The 16,836-nt window shown below is 37.1% G+C and overlaps 1 protein-coding gene across 1 annotated transcript in view; it reads left to right on the top strand.

The window, feature by feature from the left end:
- LRRK2 (leucine rich repeat kinase 2) overlaps positions 1 to 16,836 on the top strand; it is a 64,416-nt gene that overhangs the window by 43,596 nt on the left and 3,984 nt on the right. Inside the window, 17 exon segments of the mRNA XM_017745925.1 lie at positions 583 to 671; positions 1,247 to 1,434; positions 2,368 to 2,522; positions 3,438 to 3,584; positions 3,738 to 3,929; positions 4,673 to 4,819; positions 5,155 to 5,255; positions 5,430 to 5,620; positions 6,293 to 6,453; positions 7,266 to 7,436; positions 8,810 to 8,910; positions 9,380 to 9,574; positions 10,598 to 10,791; positions 11,078 to 11,150; positions 11,964 to 12,148; positions 12,922 to 13,074; positions 13,789 to 13,997. Coding sequence (XP_017601414.1) covers positions 583 to 671; positions 1,247 to 1,434; positions 2,368 to 2,522; positions 3,438 to 3,584; positions 3,738 to 3,929; positions 4,673 to 4,819; positions 5,155 to 5,255; positions 5,430 to 5,620; positions 6,293 to 6,453; positions 7,266 to 7,436; positions 8,810 to 8,910; positions 9,380 to 9,574; positions 10,598 to 10,791; positions 11,078 to 11,150; positions 11,964 to 12,148; positions 12,922 to 13,074; positions 13,789 to 13,997 — 2,652 coding nt within the window.

Below are 16,836 nucleotides of genomic sequence, written 5' to 3'. Positions count from 1 at the left end.
GCAAATCTGCTGCTGACAGATCTGTACCCGTTTTTAAGTCTTTCACAAGGTTGCCACAAAATGGTAAGCTGAAGTGTCTAAGCTTGGGTAGCATCAGTTTGTTAAACCACATTGTTAGGAAGGGAATTCCATGACATGAAGGACCACAACTGTAACAGTTTATATCTCTTGCTATCTCTTACCACTCCTTGAAAACATCAAACTGCTGGTTAGACAACACAGTTGCTGAAGAAAGGTGCAATTGCTTCAATAGCTCAAATAGAATAGTGGTTAGAGGAATACATGTAACAGCTTATCTCAGTGCAGTACTGATGTCCTAAGATGAAATAATAAACCAGACAGAGCTTAGCAAAAAAACCAAGTCAGATTAAAAATCTAACAAAAAGTCTGAAAATAAAGGCAAAGCTGAACAAATCATGCTTGGACTCTACTCTTCTGAGATATTGCCATAAATATAGCTGTATTTATTATTCAAATTGTTTATGTCAGTTCACATAATAAAAACAGCCCAGAGTGGAGTGCTTACTTTGCTTAATATTGAGCTTGAGCAATGCACTGCTAATTACAGTTTTCTTTGTGCAGGTGTTCTCCTTCATTTTCAAGACCCAGCACTACAGCTAAGAGATCTGTATTTTGTAGATCCTAAGTGGCTGTGTAAAATCATGGCACAGGTCAGACTGATTACTTTTTGTATATACATTCATGGTACGTTTTCCCCTGTCTAAAGCCACTGTAACTTACCAGTGTTTCTTCTTCACCATTTCCTTATTGTTTCTTCATCTAGAATTTTCTCAAGGCCCATATTTTTTTACCTGGTTCTTTCTGTTTCTATTGCTTTTGGACAACTGACTGTCTCATTGCTTGTCTGTTCTTAAATTGTAATGTCCAATATAATTTAAATTGCAACAGACACAGGAATACATGTAGAGTAGAAGAACCCTATGGATGCAAGGTAATCCTGCAATACATTGACACAGGTTGAGATGAAAGCTGGAACTTTGGATTAAAGGCTGTAAGAAGGGGGAAGAAGTGTAATTGTGTGTTTGGTACAGCTGGCAGAGGAAAGTGACTGGTTATGGAGTTGGAATGGGAGAGCAGCAGACTAACTGCTTAAGTGAGACCATCATTGAAATGTTGATCTAGAAACACTCTCAAAATTTATTATATGTATTCAGATTTTATAACATCTGAAACTTTCATCTAATGAAGAATGTACACCTGAAATTGTTTCACTTTTTTGAAAAAGATTCTGATGGTGAAAGTGGAAGGCTGTTCTAAATACCCTAAGGGAATTGTAAAGCGTTCAGATGTGGAAAAATTCCTTTTGAAGAAGAGCAAGTTTCCTAAAATCTATATGTCACAATACTTCAAGCTTCTGGAAAAGTTTCAGATTGCTTTGCCATTAGGAGAAGACCAACTACTAATCCCAAGCAGGTAAGCAAGGAACTAAACCCACAAATGACAGACATAAAGATAGATCAAAATAGAAACCTCCCATCAGCCTAACTGGTTTCACTGATCATCAGAGCAATTTGGTGCATGAAAGCATGATAAGCTCTTTGTATACTACATTTTAGTAAATGCTTTCAGAAGAGACATGTTAAGCTGATCTTGTAGCAGGTAGGGCTTTATGTTGTATCAACATGCTGGGTAAATGGAAAATATAAATGATAGAACACTTTATGTGGATAATATTTCTTTTACAGTTACCATGCTTCAAGACTACAGCAAGGAGATTGTAATTTAGCTTCACACAGCAGTGTGCCAGCATTATAGATAGTTATTGTAATATAAAAGATAACAAAAAATTTCCATACCCTATTTGCTTGAAGTGAGAACCACATACAAGTTACTCAGAGTCAGTACCTCCTTCAAAAAGTCTAGATTTTAAGTGTGGTGACAAAAAAGTGTTATGACTTTGAACGTGGTATTTTTTTTTTACCTGAAGCAGATAACGCAATTTCTCTGCCTCAGTTACAGATTTCCCTATGTGTTTAATAATGTTCACGTTGCCAAATGGAGAGTGTTGCATGGCTGCACTGATTAGGATTTCTATGTCCTCAAAGCCCTGGGATAGGAAGATTTTATCTGAATGTCTTACCTGCCTTATGTATGTCTCAGATTTTTCTCATATTTGCATTAAATATCTAGGGATTGTTAGCAAGGTTCTGTTGGGTTTAAATTACAGTCAGAACTTCACTGTGACACAAGCAAGCAGAATAAAACAGTACACTATCTGTTAGCTCCCTGACCATCTGAATCATGCATTCATTAATAAGTAATGCGTTTTACATAATAAATAATATATGTCATCAGCTCAGCTATAGTACATCATCAAATACTGTCTTAATATTTTTATTCTTTCAGCTTGTCTGATCACAGACCTGTTATAGAGCTTCCCCACTGTGAAAATTCAGAAATTATCATCAGGCTTTATGAGATGCCATACTTTCCTATGGGATTTTGGTCCAGGCTGATCAACAGGTTGCTTGAGATATCACCTTACATGCTATCAGGAAGAGGTACAAATCTTTATCTTCAAAAGGAATAGTGTGCAAGTTTGCTCTGAATGCCAACATCTGCATGTTAAAGCTTTAGTCCCCAACATTGTTTTGCTTTAGCTAAATTCCTAACACTTCACAAATGCAAGAAAAAGACAGTGGTCATTTTTGTAACTTAGAAGTATCCAGGAACAGATAGTGCCTGATCTCCACAGTGGTGTGCAAAAGAAAGTTAAGGTTGTAAGCAATCCATTTCTCTCCTTCACATGATAGAGATAGAGGAAATCCTTATGTTTATACAATATTGCTATTTACTTCCACAAAGAATACAGGAAGGGATATGTCTTCCACACAGAAAAACAAACTGCTTTTCTTCAGGTTCATGAATACTCCCTTTGTTTAAGTCTCAAAGCTTTGTTTTTATTAGAAAGAGGGTATATGTCTTTACTTTTTCTCCAAGAATTCCATGCTTTCACATGCTAATGCTCTACAAATATCATTTTTAAGTGCCTGCTGTCCTGGCATTCGAGTTTCTTCTGAGCATCAAATTCCAGTTGCTTCCTGCTAGTTCATGAGTGTGTGACAGGAAAAATTTAAATCACAGCTTTTTTCATATTTTGCCTGAGATATTCTGTGCTTGAATCTGAATGTACCTAAGCGTTTCTGTAATGCCAACCTGCTGCATGACTTACCATCTGGTTAAATACTTACAGTTTGTTGGTATGCCTTATAGAATTGAACAGCAGTTGACATATATTCAGCTTTTGTGGGGCTATGCTGCCTGCAAGGTTGTAGCCTTTATTTTGTTTATTATTTGTGTAGGTATAATCCTGCAATCACAATTATATATTCAAAGTACCATGAATTATTCTGAGTATTTTAAAATTGACATTCATATTGAAGATCAGATTTTTAATCTAATTTTGTGTTTTCTAGAGCGAGCTCTTCGTCCTAATAGAATGTACTGGAGACAAGGCATCTACTTGAACTGGTCTCCTGAAGCTTATTGTCTAGTGGAATCAGCAGTATTTGACAACAACCCAGACAGTTTTTTGAAAATTACAGCACCTTCTTGCAGAAAAGGTTAATTATTCCTGAGCCTGAATTTTGCTCCAGTTTGATTGCAGCTTGGCATTTTGGTTTGTTGTGCTTTTGCCTTTGGAATGTAGAGTTTATCTTTGTAATTAAAAGTATGGCAGATGGGGTCTGTAATCTCCCTTTTTTGTTTTCTTAAAGGGTGCATCCTTTTGGGGCAAGTTGTGGATCACATAGATTCTCTTATGGAAGAATGGTTTCCAGGTTTGTTGGAAATAGATGTGTGTGGTGAAGGGGAAACACTGTTGAAGAAATGGGCTCTGTACAGCTTTCAAGATGGTGAAGAACATCAAAAAATACTACTTGATGACTTACTTAGGAAGGCTGAAGAAGGTATGCATTTATGCCATTTGAGGTGTACAGAGGTACACTTGTATCTAGACAAATACTATGCAATGTCCCCTTTATAACATTTGGGTACTTCACGTTATTTAAAAACATTTCATTTCCATAAGAAATAATTACAGTGTAAGGCAAAAGCAACTTGGTTTTTTATGTAAGAGCTGTCTAGTATATACAAGTATAGACTATGAGACAGATTGCATATTCTCTCTGTAGTTATATAAAAACTGCAATAATGAAAAGAATCATTTTGTCATAATATTGATAATGCAGCTTCAATCTTGGAACTGAATTCAGCACAAAGTAAAACTAATACTTGATCTCTTGGTTGGATCACATAGCACAGTAATTTAAAAGACAATATTCAGTATGGCATTCTACATACTAACAGCATTCTTTCTTTTTACAGACAGAAAAATAATCTCTTGGTTAGTTTGGTGGTGTCATATAGCAGCAATTTTTTTCACAGTTGATTGGTACATATATAGAACCTTGAAAATACTTAAACATATAAGATCCAAGAATTTGTATAGCAAACTTGATTAGTGTGTATGTCTGTGCACATGCATGTATATATGTATGTATGTATGTATGTATGTGTAAGCACATATATGAATCTAATTTTAGGTACATTGATCTTACACATTCTCAGAGATCCTCGTGCCTTTCACTGCTTTCTGAATGATGCCTACCCTTTTTTTTTTTTTTTCCGTTTTCTCTTTTGTTTTTCTTAGGTGACCTTTTGGTAAATCCAGATCAACCAAGACAGACCATTCCAATTGCTCAGATTGCTCCTGATCTGATATTGGCTGATTTGCCTAGAAATATTATGTTGAACAACGATGACCTGGAATTTGATGAAGCTCCTGAATTTCTCTTGGGTAAGCATTATTTTGTAGGGTGGTTTTTTTACAGAGATAGTGTAAACAAATCTATTGAAGTCAGTTCTGCCACATATGAAAAGCATTTTAGACATTTCATTTCTGAAGAAATGTATTATTTTAAGGCATTCTGAATTTCAGGTTATTGAGTTTTGAATTTTCCAGTAACTTGTGCACTAGGACACTGTTTTTTGTATGTTTATTTTACTAATTATGAAGCTTAAAATAGTGGATAGCCCACACATTTTAAAACTGAATGCTTTCAGCTTTTCTTTTTGAGAAATGGTTGTTATCCCTTTGTTTATAATGCTCTCTTCAATTTTATTGTTCAAAAGGTGATGGTGGGTTTGGATCTGTGTACCGTGCATCCTATGGCGGTGAAGAGGTTGCTGTAAAGATTTTCAATAAACATACTTCCCTCAGGCTCCTAAGACAAGTAAGAAATACTGCCTTTTTTTTGGTAGTGCTGCTCTTGGAATACCAACCCTAGAGAAGAGTTCTAAAAGTTTAAGTAAATTGCAAGTCTTCACTCCAAAACATTCCTCAGTTTGCTTTAGATGTGCAGAGATTATGCTATTTGCACTATTTCATCTGATTTTACAATTTACAGGAGCTTGCAGTGCTTTGTCACCTTCACCACCCCAGTTTAGTGTCTTTGCTGGCTGCTGCAATCCGTCCCCGGATGCTGGTGATGGAATTAGCCCTCAAAGGATCTCTTGACCGTTTGCTGCAACAAGACAATGCAAGTTTAACTAGAACACTTCAGCACAGGATAGCTCTACATGTAGCAGATGGTTTGAGGTAAGTGTGACTTCTGCATTGCTGTAAAAACAGGATATAGCTTCAAGTAGGATATAATGCAAATGAAAAGCTTCCGTTGTCTCACATCCCAAGCAGAATATTTCCTGGGTCAGACAAGTGCTTGTATTTTTATGGTTGATTGGCTGATACATAACACATACTTTCGTTACCTGTTTTTTCCTGCTAATGAGTAATGCTCATGTAAGTAGAGAAATTGCAAGACTCTGGGTGCAATTTCTATGTGGCTGCTGATTTCTTACTAAAATGTCAAAGAAATTAATTTAGTGCATTTCTCAAGTTCTGAAGGTCCAAGAATTACCTCAGGAGCTCTTGCAGTGTGACTTTAAAATGACAAAACCTGCAAGGGGGCTCAGGGATCAAAGAAGCTTAAGGTTCTAAGATGCATTTTTCAAACTGTCAGTGACTCTTCAGATAAAACTTGGTACTGAAATACTGCAATGTAAATAGTAAGGTAGTAAATAGTATTTCAGAACAATTCTAAAGTCACTGTCTGGAAAGGCTGTGTCATATTGGTGATGTTTGACATTTTTAACACAGTATTTCATGTTTGAAAGCACAGTTTGCTGTTGTGGGAATAATGCACTCAGTGTGTATATACAGATGCATCCCTGACTTACAAATGCTTTCAATAAATATTTTTTTGATTACTAGGTACCTGCATTCAGCAATGATCATCTACCGTGACTTAAAGCCTCACAATGTGTTGCTTTTTACCTTATATCCCAATTCAGCTGTTATTGCAAAAATAGCTGATTATGGCATTGCCCAGTATTGTTGCCGAATGGGAATAAAAACCTCTGAAGGCACACCAGGTATGGAAATATGCTTTGATTTAAAGTCCATTATGTCCAAAATATCTAATATATTTTTTATGTAGTCTGTAAGAAGTAACTCAAATCTATATTCTAGTCAAAATCACAAAAAGGAGTCCTAATCATATTACAAGTTGTGATGCTGGATTTATACCTCTTGGCCTTTCCTCCTGTTCATGTTTTAACACCTTTTAGAAGAATCAAGGAGTATATTAAAGCTTTAAAAAGAGAAGAAATTAAATTACATGCATTCATAATAATTCTCCATTGTCTTGTTTTAATATGGTTATTGTGATATTGAAATTATACTGCTAACATTTTTTGCTTTAATTTCCAGTAGTGCGTACATAAGTCTTAATTTTTTTTAAAGGCAATAAATACCTGCACTGTTCTCCAACTTTAGAGAGAACCTATTAGCATCCATTCTAAAGCACTGAACAATTCAACCACTTTGAAAAGTGCCTTTAGGTCTTTTAAGTTGTGCTTGAGAGTGTGACTTCAAGTGTTAAATGTTAAACCTTCAATAAAGACTGCAGACTTGCCCTTGATTTTTAGCATTCATTGATAAAATGATTATTTTATATTAAATGGGGCGGGAGTTCTGTAACTGATGTACTATTGCCTTTCTTTGTACTTACTGCTGATATTTTTGGAGGTCTGCCAAATACAAGCTATTGCCAGCCCAGAAATAGTTTGATGATTTTCCGTGCACTTCCTGTGCTGTTTTTATCAATAGTTGTTTACTTTTTAAAGTATAAAGATGGCTTCATCTTGATATGAAGCATACTTATTAATGAATGATTTATTTGCAGGATTTCGAGCACCAGAGGTTGCCAGAGGAAATGTTATTTACAATCAGCAAGCTGATGTTTATTCATTTGGCTTGCTGCTTTATGACATTTTAACAGGAGGAGGTAGAATAATGGAAGGCTTGAAGTTTCCAAATGAGTTTGATGAATTAGCAATACAAGGAAAGTTACCAGGTATGCCTTGTTTCTTAAAGCTTTGACATTTGTCCTGCCTCTTCCAGAAATAGCATATCTTATGGATTATGTTGTATCTAACAGTGATCATAGAAGGAGACTTAGAAAAATATTCATCATATTCTTCATATTCCATCTGCATTAAAATATGTAATTATTGGCTGCTGGAAGGAAGATTAAACAGTGTCAGGCTGGACATGATGTAATCATTTGGAAAATGTAACTCAGGACAATGTAACTTGGGCAACTTCTGCCAAAGTGTCAAGAGCTGTTGAATTTTTTAGCACTACAAGGTTTATGTGTGGTGTTCTTATTTATTGCCCAGCAATAGTGGGTATACTCATGAAACATTCTTTAAGGAATGTTTTGCTCCATTTAGGAAAGAGCAGCATCTAATCTGACATGGCTTCTCTATTGTGAGAGACAGAGAATTCATACATTTTCTGCTCCTTAAGGAGAATAGTCCAGTTCTAAATTCAGACAGGTTCCACTCCCTTCCTGAAGGGGATATCCCGGGAACTGATGACTAAGTATCTCTTGAGTGCAGCTGTATTGACTGTATTATGAGCCCTCTGAAATAATTCAAGTATTAGTTTCTGGAGACAGTACAGTTCCTTCCACCTATGCTCATCATTTTTTTAGTCCCACCAAAAGAGGGGCTGGCTGATCTCACAAGTAAACAGTGCCTATCATTTGTTGCACTGAATATGTTCATTTGCAGGTATTCATCACTAATGTTACCTCTCTCTAAGGTAGGACTGGAATATTTGCTGTGGATTTTGATGAACTAAAAGGAAAAGCAATACAGGCACCATTATTCATGAATGATTTGTTCTCAGAGAGTTCAGCAGCTATAGTCATAAGACACATATTCCAAGCACTAAGTGGGAATTTAAACTTCCATATCTTGTAAATGCTATATGGAGTTGTTCATCTATTTGCTGTATCTTTTATTGGAAATTCATCTATATTGCATATACTCAAAAGAATAAATAAATGTGGAAAATAGTGTTTACAGGAATTTGAAAGACTATTGACTGAAGTGACATACCCTTGAATGGTCAGCATTAATGGAAACACAACCCACATATATCTGCAATTCAGTCTCAGACACAGGGACATAAAAGAAAAAGATAAAGCAAAATACATTTGCATTAACTGCTGTTAATTAAAAGGACTCTAGTTCTAGCATTTCATGCTCTAGCATTTAATGGCAGATGAGCAATTCCAAGCTGTTCATGCTGACATTTTACCTAAGAATGTGATATTTCTTAGAACAGCTCAGTAAGAAAAATGAATTCTAAAAATAAGAAGAAGGTTAGTTAAAACTATGGTAAATGCCGGTTAAAAAGTTATGTAATTTTACATTCTAGATCCTGTCAAAGAATATGGATGTTCTCCCTGGCCTGAAGTTGAAAATTTAATTAAAAAGTGTTTGAAGGAAAACCCTCAGGAGCGACCAACATCTTGCCAGGTACTAATTAGTGTATTTTTTTGTGGTTTTATGATAGATGGCAGTACGAAGTTGTGGTTTCTGAAAAGGAATCAGTCATTAAGTTAATGAGAAGCACAGGTTTCTTTCTGTTGTTCTTTTCTGGAATGGAAACAGCCATGAAATACCGTCTGCTTTCACCATCCAGAATAAATTGTTCCATTGAAATCTACCAACCACATGTTCTAGCTTGGTGTGTTCCCCTGTGTTGCTGTGTAGCAATTGTAGTAAAACACAGATCGGATTACTTCTTGGTCTTTACTAGAGCTATGCAAAAAAGACTTTGTTAAATAGTATCAGTGCAGCTACACACTTTTAGGTGGCAGTAAAATGACCAGACCTGCTGAGATGCTGTGTACATATTCTAAAAAACATAGTTATCCACTGCTTATTATTTATCACTGTAGAAACCATTGTTGTCACCGTGTGTATGCTGTGGCTTTCTTTGTAGGTTTATGAGATCCTGAATTCTGCTGAGCTCATCTGTTTGATGAGGTATGTCTCAATACCTAGCACATCTACAGCAGAGTGCATGGTGGCTGCCAATCAAAGCTGCAAGAAGGCAGGAGTCTGGATAGGCAATGGAAACACAGAAAAGGCACAGCTTTCATTTGTTAACCTAAATACAGATGGACATACTTGTGAGGTATGTGGGAAGGTTGACATTAATTCTATTTTTTCTGGCACACAGATGTATTTCAGAAAAATTAATTGCATTTTAACAGCAGGATATTACTTCTGGAAAGCTAAGCTTTGGGAGAACAAAGATTGCTTGTAAGTGAGTCATCATTGTACCCATGAAATGAAGTAGAAAAGCAGTTGCTTTTTACTCTCTTCCTGTTATCCAGCCTGAACTTTCTCATAATACTGTCTTTCCACTACTGGATTACTTTCTTCCACTGAGATGGAAACTATTTCTAGCATGGAGGCCACAGAAAGGAGTAGTAGTTAGGCAGCCCTTCGTATCTCTACCTCCTCTAACAATCCAGGTAGTCTCTTAACAATTTCTCACTTCCTGCAAATACGATCTCCTTGTGCCACTTTGGTGATGGCCTCCAGCTCTTTTCATATGATTTTTGTACGCCTCAGTCCTGCCCCATCAGCAAAGGGGAAAGGTTTTACCCAGGACTGATATGCTGTGATGAACATGTGTGCCAGAATTGAGCATAATTCATCATCAAAGTTGTTTCAGTTCTATTTCAATCTGCTGTCTGTTGACCATGATACATCTGAATTGGTAGCTTTGGTATAAATTATTTATTATTTGGTATAAATTATTTATTTTCTAAAAATAAAATGAGAAAAAGAAATATTAGGCCAGTACTTTTCACTGTTAGCAATTAGTATTGCAGTAGTTCCATTTTTCCAACTTTCTGACAACTTTGAGACCTTGATTAGAATAGAGAGAATATCTTTTTTTGTCAGCATTCAGCCAAGAGATTTTCCTGTGTACTGTTTGAGGAGTCCTTCCCAGCACTTTGAAGATAAGTGGCATGGCTAATGATGTATTCTGCTAATAGGGAATTAGATTTCTTAAAGGGGAAGTTAGACCAAGGGTCTGTCCAGAGTCCAAGAAGATTGTGCTATATTTTTATCATCAGTAATTTGCTAGCATTTACCCTTACTGAAATCATGAACAAGTTGTTTTTCTTCTTCTTTTCTGACTCAGGATATTGCAGACAGTAAAATTATAAGTTTGGCCTTAGTGACTCTTCCTACTGAGAAAGAAAACTGGATTGTGGCAGGAACTCAATCTGGTTCTCTGTGGGCAGTTAACACAGAAGATGAAACAAGAAGGCATCGTCTGCAGAAAATGTCAGATTCTATCACTTGTTTATACTGTAATTCTCTTTCAAAGCAAAGGTATAAATGAATTTTAAATATTTTTGGTTACATTTTGAAAATACTGCTAAATGGAGGTGTTTGGAAAATGACATCTGTACACTCTGCACTTTTGTTCTCACAACTGCTTATTTTGCCCTTCCACTTAATTTTGCTCCCAGTGTAACTGGGGACTGCATTCCTGATCACAGGGGTTGTGTTTGCTTTTAGTGGTTAATTGAATACTTGAAGTACTAGAGACCTTGCATTTTAATTTGTCTTACCTGATTAAGGCATTTCTAGAATAAATTATTTTATTTTATTTCAGCAAACAGAAGAATTTCTTCTTGGTAGGCACAGCTGATGGCAGACTGGCAGTTTTTGAAGACAGAGCAGTAAAGGTAGACTTGTTCTTTGTGGTCTGTTCTACAGAGTGCTATCAGTAATATCTAAAGCAGCTACCAAGAGTAGCTTTATTTCATGCCACTTATTTTTTAATTGCTTCTCTAAAACTAAAATTATTTTTCTACTGCAGTCTGAGAGGAACTGCACATGTTTTATAATAACTGCTTTAAACAATAGAGTTAAGAGGTGAAAAATTCCTTTGAAAGGCCTGGCAAACTGGCTAGAGGCTGACATTAATGGTTGTTGTTATGAATATTCTAACAGTTTTAATCTCCTTTATTTATTGCTGTAATAGCTCCTTTTTCCTCTCATTTAGTAAATTTTTGTGAAACAGCTATGTTAAAGAATAAAATATTGTTTTCTGTAATCAGAGTTCTGCTCACAGAACAGATGAAGAAATGCGGGGAGCTGTTTATACCGGCTGGTACCTGAAGGTGTTTAGTTCCTGACCATATGCAGCTGAGAGCAGTTATGGAGTTGCAGTGCATTTCAGAACTAGATTATAGTCCAGTGTAGGACATCCTCAAAGACATGGATGTGACTTTCCAACCAGTTCTTGAATTGTGCCAGGGGTTGCAGAAAGTATCAGTCCCTGCTCTGGCCTGTTTCTGCTCACAGGCTGTCTCCTATGAGACATCTGTGAAGTGAATATGGTGCTTTTCAGTCAGTAACATTCTGGAAATATTCTGAACCATCAGAAAATCTGGATGTGCAAATTTAATTCAGCAGGCTGTGGGGCCTTGTTTTAACAAGATTCTGAATGTCTGCATCCTCCTTGTTTCTAATGCAGAGTATATTTTTTCTTGCAGTGTAAGGGTGCTACACCTTTGAAGATACTGACTATAGGAAATGTTAGCACACCCCTGATGTGCTTAAACGAATCCTCATGCTTATCTGAAAAAAATGTAATCTGGGGAGGCTGTGGAACAAAAATCATTGCCTTAACCAGTGACTTCTCTGTTCAAAAGCTCATTGAAACAAAGACGAGTCAACTGTAAGTTTTTTATTTTTATAAGTGATGTTATTTGGCTCATTTGTTTTCATTAAAGATTTCTGACAGTACTTTGATGTAATGTCTTGTTCTAGAGCTCGTTCTTTGAGTTTGCTTGTTTCTGTTCTTTTCATAATGCAGGTGGAGTATCAGTGAGTATTGTCGAAAGTATTTGTTGTTTTAAACGAGGCAATACATTTTTACCCCATAAAGGATTTATGAAGTTAATATCTATGCAACTGATCAGTTTTCTTCTCCAGTTGCATTAGTCCAGGCCCTGTTTACTTTACTTAGAATTACACATACATATTTATCACAGTATTTGTCCTTCCATGTTTGTCAGTATGATATGTGTGTATATCTTTGCCCTACATATATTTAATCATGTCTGATTGCTGACTTCTCACTATTTAGAAATTATTGACTGAGGGTTTGGGAGTCTTTGATGTAATTCTCACATGGACAAATGCTACTCTGAAGTTAAGAGACATTTTTCCTGAGCAGGGAAAACAGTGTTTGATGAGAAAGATTTATTAATAGACTTTGAGCATTAATGTGCCTCCAAGGATGTCATCAGCCTAACTCTGTTACTGTGAGAATTTATGTTGAACTGTAGGAAGATTAAAGCAAAGCCTTTCAGTTGTATCTTAGCCTAGTTTGGTTTTAAGGCTGAATGAATCTGCAAGAATCTGAGGGAAACTAGTCCTAGCCATAGTAGTCAAGTTTTTCTACTAGGTATTTTCTGTGTATCTAACTGGAGTTCTTCTCTCTTCTAGGTTCTGTCATAATGCTTACAGTGATGCAAACATTATTTCAATAGCAATAGACAAATCCATCTACTTGGCAAAGAAAAACAGCCATTTTGTGGAAATCTGGGACAAGAAGACAGAAAAACTTTCTGAATTAATTGACTGTGCACATTTTCTTAAGTAAGTGTTTTCTTTCAGAGTTGTTGGCCTGGTAGATAGGAAGCTGAATATCAGATTGCCTTCTCTAGCATGGTACCCTAACCAGCCAGAGGTAAGGGATTTACCCAGTTTGTTGGGCAAGTGTGGACTTCCTATCTTGTCTTTTTGCCCAGAACTTCAGAATATTCCAAGCAGAATCCCATTTTTTAAAGACCCTTACTGTATTTCCCAATTTCTCTATGATGTCAAGAAGACTCATTTAGCTCAAGAAAGAAGAAAGTATTTTGCTGTCCTTCAGGTGCTAATACTAATCCAGTTACTTCCTCATCCCCTGAACAAGATGTCTTTTCAGTGCACAAATTCAGGAGGAAATCAGATTTTTATTAACTGTGACAACTTTTTCATTTGCATTTAAATTGATCCTCTGCCTTAGCATGCCACATCCATTTCTTTTTATGGTGAGGTTAGGAGCAGGTGTAGGTGTGTTCTTCCCACTTTGCTGTGACATTAACCTCCTGCAAACTGGGGGAGAACAAAGAAGTGTACCTGATTCCTATTTAAAGGTCTTCTGAAGCAGACCAGATGGCTCTTAGAAGTCAAATAGTTTTCATACCAGTTTGTTTGCATGAGAATTTGTGAATGATTGCTTAAAAGTCTGGTATTCAGAGAGTTGCTTTAGTAGCTGCAGAATAGGGTGCCACAAAATTCCAATACCAATTCTTTCCGTACTTGTAGGAACAAAGTGGAAAAATTAAATAAGGAATCAAAACATACACTGGCTTATTCTGGAAGAGTGAAGACAATTTGTCTGCAGAAAAATACTGCACTGTGGATAGGGACAGGAGGAGGACATATCTTGCTGCTTGATTTGTCAACACGTCGTCCTGTACGAGTTATAGACAAGTTCTGTGATTCTGTTCGAGTCATGATAACAGCTCAGCTGGGTAAGTAAAACTATCAAGTGATGAGTACTTTGAAATCAGTGCTAAGGTTAGGTTTGCTGTGTCCTGTTTGTTATGGTGTTCCAGGAGCAGATTAGCATGATCCATGATATGCTCATTCATTCTTCTCCATGGCTGTCATTTTCCCTCAGTGTCAGACTGTTGGGTGTAAGCTGAATACCAGCAGGCTGAATACCCGTGCCCACACAAAGCAGCACTTCTTCCCTGGCTTGTCACTGGTCTGCACATGAACCCCCCACCTTCAGTGCATCCTTGTGCCGTGCTTCAGCACAGCTCTCACCATCCTGTCACATGGTCTCTTACGTGTGTCTGCCTGTGTTCTTTCTCCATCTCAAGTGTTACACTTCTGGCTTCTCTCTCTGTGGGCCATGTTGGATTTTAATTATTTTTCCTTCATTGCTTATTGCCTAGTTTTCTTCTCCCATTCTCATTCAAGAGTGGTTCTTTTAGATTTGGGTTACAGGCAGATCACAGCAGAGCTGGGAAAGTGCTGCACATCTGGATTTGGGGTGTGGACTTGTGCTGCTCCTGTCATCAGGAACAGTTGTTTTGAGCTGCTGTAGGCAGACAGGAGTTGTAGGGTTTCAGTGGTGACCATGAACAGCCATAGGAATGTAGCTGAGGAAGGGGCACTCCTTGGCTGTTGAAAGTTCCTTCACCTCTACACTGTCCTGCACCTCTCCCAAAAGTAATAAAGGCCATATCAACTCAAGTTTGTGGTACTGCTGTAGTGATTACATTCAAAATACACATTACTTCAAAAGTACTTTGTGGCACAACATACGGATTCCCATCACTTTCCACTGTGTTTTGGGAAAAACTCTGGAGTTTCCCTGTCAGTGTTATTTAAAGTGTGTTTGCTGTCCAAAAAAAACAACAACAAAAAAGACACAGCAGCTGTTGTGAATTCAGCAGCACACTGTAGTCCTGATAGCAAATATCACAGTTTCACAGTTGCAGGCTGTGGATATTTTCTCCTTACCATCATGAACTTACTCTGGGGACTGTTTCTTCCTTTCTTGCACCAGAAGAATCCATCAACTACAGTTAAGTCATAGTGCTGGCAGTGTTGTATGAGTCAAAAATACCTCATCTTCCTCTGACTTGCCTTTGCCTGAAACAGCAAGTGTTAGTCTGTTCAGTGCTCAGCTGTTAATGGTGCCTGCTATAGCACAGCATTTTTAGTCCATCTAGTCCTGATAGCTACAATGTTAGTATTATAAAGGGACATTTTATTTTTAGCATTTTGTAAAGAATAGTTACTATGAAAACATAATAATTTTTGCCTTACTGCTGTTATTGATAGGGAAAATATATTGTATAGAATAGTATGATTTAAAAAGCCTTGAGGGTCAGTCATCACAACATCTTTAATCAAAATTTTATTTATAGAAAAATTAATATTCAGGAGAAAGACTTTAGCTGCGCTTGTACAAATCTCAAGAACAGCAAATAAGATTGATATATGCAGTTTGATGTGTACTTTTTTCTTTTGATCATCTTTTTGCAGCAATTGTTTATAGGGCTGGGATTTTTTTTCCTAAATTCAAGGACTTGGTTTCTACTGGAATCCATGAAAATGTCACTGAGGCTGCTGAGCGGTTCTTCAACAGTACCCCACTGCTTATGTGAAATAAGAGAAGATAGAGGGAAATATTTTTGTATGAAATAGTTTCATTTAAGGTTAAAACATATAATGTCAAGCAGAGGCAAATAATTCAGGAAAAAGAGATTTCCAGACTTTGAGACATTAATCTTATCTGTACTTCATATATGAATATGGAAATACAATGTCATTTTTCAATTCTGTCACCTAATACATTGATGTTCAATAGGCATGAAACTTACTATAGAGAATAATTTAGATGTAAATCTGTAGTTTATTTTGCAAGTGCAGATTTAGATTTCTATATAGTGAGACAGGACCTAGGTCTAAATAAGAAACATTATACTTAAGTTCCAATCACTTTTGTAAGGAGTATGGATAGGACTGGCTACAGAAAAAAAATTAAAGTGGTGAAAAATCTGAGCATGGAGGATGTGTATGATTCCCACCATCCTTCATCTACTATAACCAGATTTACATCACATTCAGAGGAGAATATAGTGCTGACCTCCTCGGAGCAGGAAAAACCTCTCTCTACCTTGCAGAGGGCCCAGGGCCCACTAGAAAACTTCCAAACTGCACTTTCACAGTTCAGCCATACTCCAGTCTATTTACCCCAGAAACTGTTCCCCTCCTCATCTGTGCCCTGGGCGTGTAAGGCTCCATGTATGAGGAGGTGTGAGGTGCAGTACTGCAGCTGGGGTGTCTGCACAGTGGGGGCTGTTCCTTCCCTGGCCTGATCCTGACCCAGGGGCATAGGCTGGGTCCTGTATTCCTCTACCAGCTTAAAGCCAAGGGCTTTCCACCCTCATTGTGTTGCCAATAGGAACAGGGAGCTGCCGTGGCAGGAGAACATGTGACAGCTTCTATCTATCTTTGCATAGACATGTCTTGTTGGAAATAAGCAGGAAGTTGACATTGAAACACTGCCACATTCTGTTAATCCCTTTGTGATCCAACCACTCTTCCTGGTCTTTTTTTTGCATTATTCAGTAGGCACCTTCTTACAATCTATCCCCTATTTCCACTTCCCACCCATATGCCATCATAAGTTTAAAACTTCTAGTTCATAATTTTTCTCAGTTTTTGTCATATTTGGTTGGTTTGGTTTTCTCGTAACTGAACTGGTTACTGGTACATTCTGCTGTGCACTGGGACTTCATTGGCAGCCTGTCCTTCTGCTGTGACATCTGTTTCCTGTGACTCTACCATCTC

This window comes from Corvus brachyrhynchos, unplaced genomic scaffold, assembly GCF_000691975.1.
Source record: "Corvus brachyrhynchos isolate BGI_N302 unplaced genomic scaffold, ASM69197v1 scaffold239, whole genome shotgun sequence".
In the NCBI taxonomy this organism is placed as follows: Eukaryota; Metazoa; Chordata; class Aves; order Passeriformes; family Corvidae; genus Corvus; species Corvus brachyrhynchos.
Note: the sequence above shows the minus strand (reverse complement) of the source record. Positions and strands in the feature narration are given on the sequence as shown.